The 13685-nt window shown below is 43.0% G+C and overlaps 1 protein-coding gene across 7 annotated transcripts in view; it reads left to right on the top strand.

Annotated features, from left to right (window-relative positions):
- The window catches only part of PRUNE2 (prune homolog 2 with BCH domain), a 257800-nt gene that overhangs the window by 156765 nt on the left and 87350 nt on the right, over positions 1 to 13685 (top strand). For all 7 annotated transcript variants that reach the window (XM_032164331.2, XM_058445174.1, XM_058445172.1 and 4 more), the window contains one exon: positions 78 to 840. In XM_032164331.2, coding sequence (XP_032020222.2) covers positions 78 to 840 — 763 coding nt within the window. The remainder of the gene's footprint in view (positions 1 to 77; positions 841 to 13685) is intronic.

The following is a 13685-nucleotide window of genomic DNA, read 5'->3' as shown; positions in this document are numbered from 1 at the left end:
TTTGCAAGGATCACAAATCACACAATGTGTTCATTAAACCTCGTTCTCCTCTTCTCACTTTCAACTTCCACTTCTAGGTGCCAGCAGGGAAATACCAGAATTGGAAGAAGAAAAAACAATTCCTACCAAAGAGCCTGAGCAGATAAAATCAGAATACAAGGAAGAAAGATGTACAGAGAAGAATGAAGATCGTCATGCACTACACATAGATTACATACTTGTAAACCGTGAAGAAAATTCACACTCAAAGCCAGAGGCCTGTGAAGAAAGAGAAAGCATAGCTGAATTAGAATTGTACGTAGGTTCCAAAGAAACAGGGCTGCAGGGAACTCACTTAGCAAGCTTCCCAGACACGTGTCAGCCAGCCTCCTTAAATGAAAGAAAAGGTCTCTCTGCAGAGAAAATGTCTTCTAAGGGCGATACGAGATCATCTTTTGAAAGCCCTGCACAAGACCAGAGTTGGATGTTCTTGGGCCGTAGTGAGGTTGGTGATCCATCACTGGATGCCAGGGACTCAGGGCCTGGGTGGTCTGGCAAGACTGTGGAGCCATTCTCTGAACTCAGCTTGGGTGAGGGTCCCCAGCTGCAGATTCTGGAAGAAATGAAGCCTCTAGAATCTTTAGCACCAGAGCAAGCCTCTGGTCCAGTCAGCCAATCACAGAAGAGTAAGAGCCGAGGCAGGGCTGGCCGGGATGCAGTTACGTTGCAGGCTGTCACCCATGACAATGAATGGGAAATGCTTTCACCACAGCCTGTTCAGAAAAACATGATCCCTGACACGGAAATGGAGGAGGAGACAGAGTTCCTTGAGCTCGGAACCAGGAAACCAAGACCAAATGGGTAAGCAAAAAGCTAGATTTATTTTTTTTCCTGAAAAGCAATTTATTTAGAAACCTGGGAAATGGTTAGAGGTTATGGAATATGAAGAATACCTGGATGATAGCAGCTTTGCTTATATTGAATGCAAGGCACACCATCAGCAAAAGCAGCTACTAGATAACTATAACCATAATGATAATTTGTGTACATTTTCAGCCAAAAAGGCCCTTCAATTTTCATTCAGAGTCTTATACCTACCCCCCAGCTGCCACCCCACCTACTTAAATACCTACATGACTCTTAAACAGGCAGGTGGGAATACAAGGAAGTGACACTAACATTTAATCAGCACCTACTATGTGCAAGGCAGTTTGCATACATTATCTCATTTAATCCTAACATGCCAGTGGGGGGAATGGAAGGGGTGGGGTTGAGTAGGGGGATTCAAGGCTCAGAAAGTTTCTATAATTTGCCTAGAATTAAGTAACCAGAGTGAACACTCTGGGATTCAAAGCTCACCACCTCCAAAGCCTGTACTTTCTCAGTTGACACACCACTTAGCATACAGAGGCGTTTTCATATTTTCAAATACAAAGCATTTTCTGGTTTTATGTAAGCACCTAACTTATAGTTAGATAAGAGACAGAGAGACTCCACAGCAGTCTCCAAATCGCAGTGTAACACATTCATTCCCTAATTGGCAGAGAAATTGGCAAACTGTCATCAAATCAGTGATTCAGTCATTCATTCACTCATTCATTCATTCATTCACTCATTCATTCATTCATTCACCATGTGGTTTTTGAGAGCTTGCTCTGTGCTGTGGTTCTGGGTAGCCAATGGGCATATATCAGGGAATAGGATGTCATGGCTGCCCTCAAGCTTCCAGTCTCTGCTGAAACTATTTAGCATTCTTCATTTCTCTTCATTTGTGTTTTTGAAGCCCACCTGCTTCCAGGGACAAACGAACCAATTGTGAAAAGTAACTTAAGTAACGGGAAAGTCATGTTTCCTCCTTAAAATGTAATAGAGAAAAGATATTGGCCAGGCGCGGTGGCTCACACCTGTAATCCCAACACCTTGGGAGCCCAAGGTGAGTGGATCACTTGAGGTCAGGAGTTTGAAACCACCCTGGCTAACATGGTGAAACCCCGTCTCTACTAAAAATTCAAAACTTAGCCAGGGGTGGTGGCAGCACCTGTAATCCCAGCTACTTGGGAGGCTGAGACAGGAGAATTGCTTGAACCTGGGAGGTGGAGGTTGCAGTGAGCCAAGATCGTGTCACTACACTCCAGCCTGAGTGACAGAGCCAGACTCCGTCTCAAAAAAAAAAGAAAAGTGAGAAAAGATATATTTTTCCTACTCAGCTTGGGAGTATAAAGGACTATACACACCACATACCCATAGAGAGTCAAGGAATCTGCATTCCAGCCTGCCTCTACCATGACTGATTATACATTTTAGGATTAATCCCAGGCTTAGATTTTCTCATCCGTAAAATTAGTGAGTTGGGCTGAAAGATCTCAAGCCTTCCTGCAGTATTAAATTCTGGGAACTTAATTTGTGTGGAAACAGAATGTGTCCAGGGGGAGCTTTGGCATTCACAAATTACATTTCTTGATGAAAGGAACAAGGACAATGGAAAGAATAGCTGGGGTATGTTGAGGATTAACAAAGTGCAGAAGGGGTTAAAAACTCTACCATATTCCAGGGCAGCTTCATAAATCCAGACATTGTCAGCTGGCCTAATCCTTCTTTCTTCCTGTCAAGCTATTTTCTTCCAGAGAGACCCCAGATCCGTTATCAGAAAGAGAGTACCAGATGGATCCCAGCAGCCCTGCTGGCATTGTTATAGATTGAGCTCAGAACTCAGGCAGCCATGAATTGGCTGAGCTATTGTTTGGCTTCTTGTCTGCATTTTGCACATGCCCCTGAGATCCAACAGATGACAGTCAGTGTTGAATTGTGCCACCAGCACCTTTTCTTTCAACAAGATTTCTTTGCTCATCCTTTTCTGCTCAGCTTTCGTAGTAATGAAACTTTTCTCACAATGGGGATGGGGCAGATTTTCCCTCTGGCATGTGTATTATCTTTTGCATAAATAATTTACTCTGAATGTATAAGTCTCCCTCTGTGCTAGATTTTGGGAGAATAAAGAGTTGTCTAAAACAGTGGTTCTCTAAGTGGGGTCCTAAGAACAGCAGCATCAGTATCACCTGAGTACTTGTTAGATATGCAAATTATCGGCCCTGACTCAGACCTCCGGAATCAGGAACTCTGGGGGTGAGGCCCAGCCAGCTGACCTTCAGCAATCCTGATGCCCTCCAAAGCTTGAAAACCACTGGTTTAAAACATACTGTCAGCCGTCTAGGAGTTTACAGTTTAACTAAAGAGTTAGACATAAGTAAAAAGGTAGATAGCAATGTAATATTTAAGTTAAGCTAGTCAAAGTCTAATGTCAGCTTAAATGTAAAATAGGTATTGACTACAGGCTATTTGCTGTTGAACCACGTGCTAAGCACTCCCTGCGCTATTTCACTTTACAAGGGCAACCTGTGAGACAAGAATTATACAAGTGAGGAAAGAAAAGGAGAGACATCTGTTTCGGGCGCGTTTATGGAGCAGGCGCAGGAACGGCTTATTCTCTGTCAGACACAGGAGACAGAGTGCCCAGGGCCCATGAGACTTTAAGGAGCCCATGAGAATATTTTCCTTTATAGTCAGAAGAAAAAATTTTATAATTTCATGTGGATTTGTCCTTATACCAACAGTTATAAAATAAATTTTTTAAAAATGTTTTAATAACAGAAGGGGCTTATGAAAGTCACTAAAGGAAAGGTCATAATTTGGAAAGGCAAAGAAGAGGGTAAGAAACTAGCTGAGTGAACTGGGATGAATACTATGAAGGAAGCCATGGAGACAGGAAGGTAATCACAGAAGCAAAACAATGAGATAGCTGTGGTTTCCCAAACAAAAACCTGGAAACATCTGACACATAATCTGATCATAGAACAGAAGATCCAAAATCAAGACCATTCTGCAAAAAAGAAAATTAAGAAAGGCTCTTCTTAAATAGAAATAGGTTCATAGTATGTGCAATATGACTCACCAGCTGCAAATCAGCTTCTTCCCTCCCCTCCTTCAGCCTCAGCCTCTCTCAGCTCCCAAACTGTTTTGAGAGCCGCAAGCCACATTTTCAAAATCTGAGAAAGCATGAGAAAAATGCGTTTTCTCCTCATATGCCACCTACTGACTCTTGTTAACAAAACTTGTTACTAGGGCTGAAAGATAACCTCTCTCCCTTGAGATTTGCAGCACTGCATTCATGTTCCCTAGGATCAATCTTTCCAGAATCCTTTGCCAACACCTTGGTCATCCTCCAGCTATAGACCTGTCCAGCAGGGGATCAAATACCAGTTCCCCAAGACAGTGATGGATGTGCCTGATCTTTCCTACATAGTCACAAAGAACATTTGCAGGGTAATCTGTAGCACACAGACCTTTCTTAAAAGGAAGAAACACTTAGCTGTTTATTTTAAAGAAAGCATGATTGGAAGAATGATGTGTGAAGAAAGGGGTAATTTGGTTGCATGTTAGGGTTTTTCAGAAAAACAGAATAGGAGATATCTGTATTTGGATCTCCATCTTGCTATCTAGCTAGCTACTGAGAGAATTTTAAGGAATTGGCTCATGTGATTATGGGGGCTGGCAAGTCTGAAGTCTGTAGGGCAAGCTGGCAGCCTGGAAACTCAAGGAAGAGTCAGCATTGCAGTCGTGAATGTGAGTTCTGCAGGGCTGCGGGCTGGAAATGCAGGCAGGTTTCTGGGCTGCAGTCTTCAGGAGAATTCCTTCTTCTTCGGGAAACTTCAGACTTTGCTATTAAGACCTTCATCTGATTGGATGAAGGCCCCTCACATTATGGAGGGTAATTTGCTTTACTCAAAGTCTGCCTATTTCAATGTTAATCACATCTAAAAAAAATACTTTTACAACAACATCTGAACCGGTGTCTGACCAAATAACTGGGCACCATAGCCTAGCCAAGTCGAAACGTAAACATTAACTGTCACAGGTTATAGTAAAAAATCTGATGTATATGTTAAACAAGGATTAAGTCATTAAAATTTTAAAAGTCACTATCTGAATTATATGAAAATGTGACAATCGATATATAGATATATTGGCTTTCCATAGATATGAGCATAGAAATAATGTGCAAGGGAATTTTAAAAAATCATTTCCAAGAGGACTGAGAAAACGGATGATACTCAACTGATGAATCTTTTGGAGATACAGGCAGCCGTCAGGGATGGAGGGTAGGGGTGGGGGGTGGGGGGTGGGGTGGGGAGGGGGGAGGAGAAGAGAGGAAATCGTTGTGTCATGTACTTTTGAAACAGTATTAGACATAACCTGACCCTCATATTTGTGGAGCTGTATCTTGTTTCGCAGCTCTGTGAGGTGAGGTATTCAGTATTCCCTGAAATAAAGATGACCTTCAAACACAGTGTATTTGGTTCTATGGTGATCTGTCTGCATCCTTTCTTTTTAAATTAGTAATTTTCACCTTTTTTCCTGTCTGATAACACTGTAGAAAAGAATTTATCTTTCTGCTTATGAGTGACACCGTGAGTTCTTTTTGTTTTTCGTGAAGTCAGACTTTTTCTGTCTATGACTTATGGTTGGGGAGTTAGTACATTGGGTCTTTTATCCACGTGAATGTTGAAAATGAGAAATAGATTTTAAAAATCAGTTGACTCTTTCTCTCAATGTTGGGTAACGGGAACCCTGAGAAGCATCAGGCAGACCAAGCTGTACCCCAGTTCTGAACATTTGCCATTTCTCAGAGGTGAGTTGATGCTCTCTAAACTCCAGTGCGCCCTTGCCTATTCACGGTTTTTGGGCTTTGCCCTGTACCAAACCTGGAAGAACAAACTTAGCACTGACTCTGTGTTCATTTATTTTTGTAATTATATTTGATCTGTTGGTGTGGTATGTTGGTGAGTTGGTGATGATAAATATCATTAAAAGTCCTTTGCCGGGCACAGTGGCTCACCCCTGTAATCTCAGCACTTCGGAAGGCCAAGGCGGGTGGATCACCTGAGGTCACGAGTTTGAGACCAGCCTGGCCAACATGGCAAAACCCCGTCTGTACTAAAAATACAAAAATTAGCCAGGCATGGTGGCACACGCCTGTAATCCCAGCTACTCGGGAGGCTGAGGCAAGAGAATCGCTTGAACCCAGGAGGCGGAGTTTGCAGTGAGCCGAGATCATGCCACTTCACTCCAGCCTGGGTGAAAGACCAAAACTTTGTCAAAAAAAAACAATCCTTTACATTTGCAGTTTAATTCAGGACTTAGTCTCTTTCCTTCATTTCCTTCTTTTCTCTCTTGCTTTCTCTGTCTGTCATGCCCTCCACCCACTTCTACGTTTCTGGCCAGCCCTACCCAGAGCAGACTTTCCATAGTTAGTGCTTGCAGACTGACAAATACATTATTTTCTTTGGTCCACCCAAATGACACTTGAGATAGACAGGGCAAGTGTTCCTAACCCCATTTCCAAGCCAGATGAGCAAACTGACTTAACACATGAACTGCTTAATGTCATCCAGAAATGAGAAAGTGGTGAGGTTAGGACCTAAATTTAAGTCTTCTCTGTCTAGCCCAGTGCTTGTCAATGAAACAGCTGCCCAAACAAGCATTTCTCTTGAGCTGCTTCTATAGGTTGATGTTTTCATTCCTGTTCTCTCATTGTCTCGTTGAAAGGCACATAAAGTGTAGCAGGAGATATTTTGAGACAGACTGAGCCAGAACCCATGCCTGACTCCTCAGACTGTCTTGTGACCTACTGGGCTTTTTTGATGCCTGAGTAAATATTTGCTCCCACAGTGGATCTGTGAGTGCTCGTGCCATGTCAGTGGGCTGCTCCCCATCTGTGATGTGTGGGACCAACTCGAGTGGTTGGAGGCCAGAGGGAGGGGAGAGCATCAAAGCCCCTCAATGTTCATTTACGTTTTCCAAATATTTATAGGTGTGGTATTTTGTGGTGAGGGATTTTACAGCCAGAGAGAGCCATGAGTGCCAAGATGAGGTGGTGCAACTCCATTTCACCGTGGGAGGAACACCCACAAAGGAGTCCATTTGTGTTGTATTGGCTTCTAGTTTGAGGAAAAACCCAAGGTGCTTCTCTGGCTGGAAACTTGAAACGTCACAACTAGTGGCATTGCTTACTTTAGGGGGAAAAAATCTCTATGAAAATTGCTGGTATTTGAGGAAGACAAGAAGCCATGACTTTCAAAAGCAGGGTGTGTTCGCGTATCAGGGGCACAGCAGGAAAGCGATGACACATTCAAAAGGAAAATTTGAGAGATTTAATAAAGAGAGTATTTAGGAAGATGGAGGCAAAGTGTGAGGAACTCACAAGGAATAGTGCAATAGCCCAGGAACAGGAGCAGTACGGCTGTTATTCTTCCTAGACCCCAGGAGTGGGGAGACATAGTGATGACCAGAACCCAGAAAGACAATTTCAGGTAGAAAAGGCCACCCTGAAAGGCGTAGTGACCTAGTGTGAAGGACACAGCCAGCAGGAGGCACTCCCGCCTCTTCCCCCGCATCTCCCACCAGGGATCCTCACTGGTCAAAACCTAGTGGAGGCCGGGCGTGGTGCCTCATGCCTGTAATCCCAGCACTTTGGGAGGCCGAGGCGGGCAGATCACTTGAGGTCAGGAGTTTGAGACCATCCTGGCCAACATGGAGAAACCCTGTTTCTACTAAAAATACAAAAATTAGCTGGGCATGATGGCGGGCACCTGTAGTCCCAGCTACTCGGGAGGCTGAGGCATGAGAATGACTTGACTCTGGGTGGTGGAGGTTGCAGTGAGCCAAGATCATGCCATTGCACTCCAGCCTGGGTAACAAACAAACAAACAAACAAACAAAAAACCTAGTGGAAGTCGGAGGGTGAGGGAGGCTTGGGGCAGAAAGCAAGATGGAAAAAGTAGGAGAGTAGAGCTGACGAAGCAAACAGAAGCTGTTCAGCGCAGCCAGCCTAATTGGAGAGTGGTGGACCTCAGCCTCTGAAAACTGTCCTGAGATGTTCCTGTGCAGGATTAGTTAACTGTTTCTCCAGTACATTGGAGGATCAGTTTCCGAGATTTATGTAAGAGTTCTTCAGGAACAAAGGCTGTCAAAAAGTCAGTGCAGGATTGGGTAACCCTTTGTAGAAGTCCAAGCTGCCGGTTCTGAACCAGCAGGGAATACTTGCTGACGTCGGAGACATTTTGGTTGTCACAACTGGGGTGAGTACTCCTGTCATCTAATGGGCAGAGGCCAGGGATGCCGTTACATATCCTACAGTGCACAGGAGTGCCCCCCGCCACACAGAGTTATCCAGCCCCAAATGTCAACACTGCCAGTGTCGAGAACTCTGCTCCATCTCTCTGCCTTGTTTTATTGCTACTACTTTTTTTCATCTGAAAACATCTTCTATTTACTTATTTATTTAATTGATTCTGTTGCATCTGTCTCTGCCTATGAGAGTATAACCCCCAAGAAAGCAGAAGTTTGGTTTGTCTTGTTTATCACGGTACCCCTGTTGCTTAGAATAGCACCTGCCACATGTTAGACACCCCATAAATATGCCTGATTGAATGAATAGAAAAGAAAGGGAAGTTTGCTCAACATAATTTGCTTCTAATGACACTGTGATAATTTCTGGCATTTGTTGCTTCTTTTCCCAAGGGAGATGTGCTAGTTTTAGTTTGGAAGGAATATGCATCTTTCTTTTCTCAAGTTACCAAATCCATCTTTTGTAATTTGAGGCCATAGTTACCCATTTTCAGTGTTCCCGTGCTTTTCTTGTTCATTACAGTTCCTCTAAGATTCTTTCAGCCTTTCAGTTTTCTTACAGTTTTGTTATTCACTCATTCTCATGGGGAGAAAATAGGTGTGTCTGTTCAATTTTCCTTCTTGGAACAATTTTCCTTCTGTTGCCTATACCATGGGTATTATAATCTCTTCGCCTTGAAATAACTTCTCCTGGCTGGGCGAGGTGACTTATGCCTGTAATCCCAGCACTTTGCAAGGCCGAGTTGGGCAGATCACCTGAGGTCAGGAGTTTGAGACCAGCCCGACCAACATGGTGAAATCCCATCTCTTCTAAAAATACAAAAATTAGCCAGGCATGGTGGCACATACCTGTAATCCCAGCTACTCGGGAGGCTGAGGCAGGAGAATCACTTGAACCTGGGAGATGGAGATCGCAGTGGGCCGAGATTGTACCACAGCACTTCAGCCCAGGTGAATGAGCGAGACCATCTCAAATAATAATAATAATAACTTTTTTTATTAGAGAGGAACATTGTTTTATTTAATTATTCATCTATTATACCATCAACTCAAGCAGCTGTTGATAATATGTAATCTTCAAAGACCTTTTTTATTTTTATTTTTTAAACTTCCATTTATTAAATAATAATTTAAAAGTATTAATTAGGCTCTCAGAGAATAACTAAAACTCCACTGGAGAATTTGACATCTACTTGCCCTTTTTTTCAACATAATAGAATGCTATTTACTGCAGTTAAGCAGTAATTCTTCTTTAAAAAAAATTTTTTTTAACTGCCTTTGTATAATGAATAAAAAAATACATTTCCTCAAATGCCCAGCATACTCTGAGTCAGGACTGTTTTGCCCTGGCACAATCTGCGAGAACATCTTGCAAGACAAAAAGGAGTATTACTGGTGATAACCTATGTCCCACATTTCCATTTAATGAAGTATTACTTAAAATGTTTTTAAGGTGTCTATGATTGGCCTGATGACGATAACTTAATCACCATGCCTGGCCAACTGCTAAGTTCCAAAACAGATATTATTATTTAAAACAGAATTAGGCCGGATGTGGTGGCTCACACCTGTAATCCCAGTGCTTTGGGAGGCCAAGGTGAGAGGATCACCTGAGGCTAGGAGTTCAAAACCAGCCTGGCCAATATGGTGAAACCCTATCTCTACTAAAAATACAAAAATTAGCTGGGCATGGTGACACATGCCTGGAATCCCAGCTACTCAGGAAGCTGAGGCTGGAGAATCATTTGAACGTGGGAGGCGGAGGTTGCAGTGAGCCGAGATCACACCACTGCACTCCAGCCTGGGCGAGCCTGGGCGACAGAGCTAGGCTCCGTCTCAAAACAAAACAAAACAAATAAAACAGAATTAGTTACAGTGTCTGTTCTGTAGCCTTCAGTTGCTGCCTTTCCCAAATAGGGAAGGAAGCCCCTTCTAATGAGCCAGCACTTCATAAAGACAAGATCCCCATTTTCAGCCTTCGCCCTGGGCAAACATTCCCAAGATACAACCAGCTCCGAAGTTATTTTTTCTCCCCTAATGATTTGGGAAATTCACCCATGCTTTTGCTGAACCTCTGCCAGCCAGTGACCCTGCAAAGTGACACCTTCCTGTGGGCCCCACCACCGTCTCCTCCATAGCTGAAAGATATATGGCACGTGAGAAATTATTTCATGACTATTCATAATTATGAAGAATTTTGTAGGCTTTTAGTTTAAATAAAGATATAAAATTTGCACCTTCCTCCTCTACTCCCTTCCTTACCATAAGAATAGGAGCTAAGGCCAGGCGCAGTGGCTCACGCCTGTAATCCCAGCACTTTGAGAGGCCAAGGCGGGTGGATCATGAGGTCAGGGGTTCGAGACCAGCCTGGCCAATATGGTGAAACCCCATCTCCGCTAAAAATACAAAAATTAGCTGGGCGTGGTGGGTGCACACCTGTGGTCCCAGCTACTCTGGAAGCTGAGGCAGGAGAATCGATTGAACCTGAGAGGTGGAGGTTGCAGTTAGCTGACACTGCACCACGGCACTCCAGCCTGGGCAACAGTGCAAGACTCCGTTCAAAAAAAAAAAAAAAGAGAATAGGTGCTAACATCTCTTAAGCATCTACCCTGGTGGTCATCTGCTGAGTAATTCACTTTCCTGTTCCATTAGAGTTAGGTCAATTGGAGATTACCTAAAATTGCCCATCCCCCTATTCTGCCATGGTCCCCTCCTTACCCGCCCCCATCAAAAAAAGAAAAAGATTATGTAACATTGGATATCTAGTTATTTCCCAAATTGACATTTTGCTAGAAGTCTTTGGTTTATCTGATAATATATATTTTTTGAAGATCATACAAATAAACACATGCCTTTCTATTTTGTAAACATTTCATTAATACTTTATTTGCCTTAACTGTGTCAATATATCTGCTGGCATTTTTAGAATTAATAATAGTAGTAGTAGCTAACGTACTGTGAGTTTATTTTAACCCAGAGTCTCTACATAGGTTACCTTTTTTTTTTTTTTTTTTCTTTTTGGGATGGAGTCTTGCTCTGCTGCCCATGCTGGAGTGTGGAGTGCAGCGATGCAATCTCGGCTCACTGCAACCTCCATCTCCTGGGTTCAGGATTCTCCTGCCTCAGCCTCCTGAGCAGCTGGGACTCCAGGCACGTGCCACCACGCCCGGCTATCTTACCATTTTTAAAGAACATCATGATTACTGTCCATTCTGTGAATGAGCAGTCTTAAGGTGCCATGAGGTTTAGTAATGTCCACACTTGCTAATAAGTGGTGGAAATCAGATTTGAACTTGGCCTTGTGACTGCAGGGTCCACAGGTTAACCTCCACACCCCTTTGTCTCCCAGTCGCTGAAGTTGTACTGATCTTAGACAAACATCCTTTCTCTAGGACCGAAGCCGGACTTCCTTATGAATCCTGCTATGCTTCCACAGTCCATTTTATTATGATCTTAACCATCGTTCATTCAATGAAAATAATTACATTGCTGTCATACAGGGATGTGCTGTGAAACTACAGGATTTTTTTTTTAAAGAGGTTTCAGGAGAACTAAATTCCTCACAACTTGTGCTTTGAGCCCATTCACATCCAGTCTCGCTCAGGAGCAGCAGCAGTTTTCCTCAACTGACATAAAAATTAAAGAGCATTTTTGACTCCACAACGTGGGTGAAAGGGTACCGTATATTCCCAAATGAAACTCAGCACAGCCCCAGCTGTGTCCCCTAGCCAGAGCGGCTGCATGGGGAGATCTGGGAGGCAGGTGATCATCCTTATTTAGATGTGCCAGAGATCATGTGACCAGAAAATGGAGGCGAATCTGTATTTCCAGTTAACTGCTCAGAAGAGAGATGCTGAAGAGCTGTAGTCGTGCATCCTTCTCACCCTCCTGTTAGAAAGCCTCCTCTCATCCTCAGAAGGTAGGTGGGTCCTGGTGCAGCTTTTAGGAGATCGTTATGGGAAGGACAGAATGCGACGGAGAGTGTTGTTCTCAAAAACTAATCTCTTGCTGCTGGGAAGTTGGCGGGGGAGAGGGGAGGGGGGTGAGAGGATGCCGAATTCTGCCCAGCCCCTTGCAACTGACAGCTGCCAGCTGCATTTTATTCCGTATCCACTCATCCTGGAAAAGCTTGTGGTCTTTATGCTGTCCCCGCCCCTTTCTTGGCTATCAGGTAATCAGGAAACAGACTTTGCACAGCTGTAATCATTTTGTTTTCCTTTATATCTATGATGAAAATGGAGAGAGAAAAATAAAAGGAAGGGACAGATTTGAAACTGTTTGGGACTATTGCCTAATTAGAAATATAATGTCTATTTGGATTATTTGACAAGCAGGACAGCCCTGGTAGAGAGGCATTTTTTTAATGTTATTCCTAATTGCTATTGAAGCTAGTGCATCTGTTTTTCTAAAGAATCTTGTAACCTTTAAGTCTTACCTGAGTTTTAAGCTGCAGAAATAGGTCATCCTCAAACATGGGCTTATGTTGTTCCCTTTGTCTTTTCAAAATCAAGAAAGAATACTCTACTGAAAGGATATCAGTATTTCACTGAGAAACTAAGTTATGTGAGGAAGTTAAAAAATTACTACCTGGTCAATTTCAACCAGGAATACACAGGTTGTTAAATTTCTGTGTGGTAACTAGAAAACAAAGCTAGACTCTTACCTAGCAGAAGTGATTTAAAGTGGGACTCTGCCTGAGATCAGGGTACTGGCCATGTGGATGAAAGGGAAAGGGGGCATAATCTCCATCCACTGCCCCCTCTTTGATGTGAACTGTTGACATGGTTTGATCTTATGTAAGCTGCTATGTGAGTGCAGCTTCCGGGGCCACTTACAGCCAGATGGCTGCCCTGCGCCCCTCCTGTAGAGAAAATGGGAGCGGCTCCTGCATGAGTCTATTCCAAAATCTTCATCTGATGAAAGTTTTCTTAGAATCATAACTGATAATATGCATGGAATGTAAAATCTGGAATAATTAGATTACAATGCCTGGCAATCAAAAAAATGACCCATGGAATTGCTCATAATTGCTAGGAGAAACTTCTTGTCTGGGAGGTAAAACAAAACGGCTTTTATGGAAATGTCTCTATGGGCAAATTAGACATTTTTAGGGTACTGAAAGCTCAGTACTCTAAAATGGTTTGGACCTTGTTCCCCAACTCAGAAGAACAAGATGAGGTTATTGTCATTGGAAGTCAGCAGCACCTAAGCATCCCTGTGAGATTTAGCTTTGTAATGCAAAGTTACCCTTTATGTCCTAAATAAGGTTTAATGCCTCATAGATACTTGAGGATAGCGAGCCAGATTCTCCTTCCTATTAACAAGAAGTCAAATTAACTTTTCTTTCCCAATGGTTAGTGCTGTCTTTGGTACATCCCGGTGAACTTCTATTTACATTCCATTTGGTTTCTCCATCTTGAGTGGCTTTGTACTCCTGGGAAGATTATCTCTTCAATAAGAGATCACAGTACTTTCTTGATTTTTTAACTTCACTCTTTCTAGCTAGAAGACAAGGTGTAGGG

The sequence above is a fragment of the Hylobates moloch genome, unplaced genomic scaffold (genome assembly GCF_009828535.3).
Source record: "Hylobates moloch isolate HMO894 unplaced genomic scaffold, HMol_V3 SCAFFOLD_10, whole genome shotgun sequence".
Taxonomy (NCBI): Eukaryota; Metazoa; Chordata; class Mammalia; order Primates; family Hylobatidae; genus Hylobates; species Hylobates moloch.
This window is presented reverse-complemented; position numbering and strand designations above follow the sequence as displayed.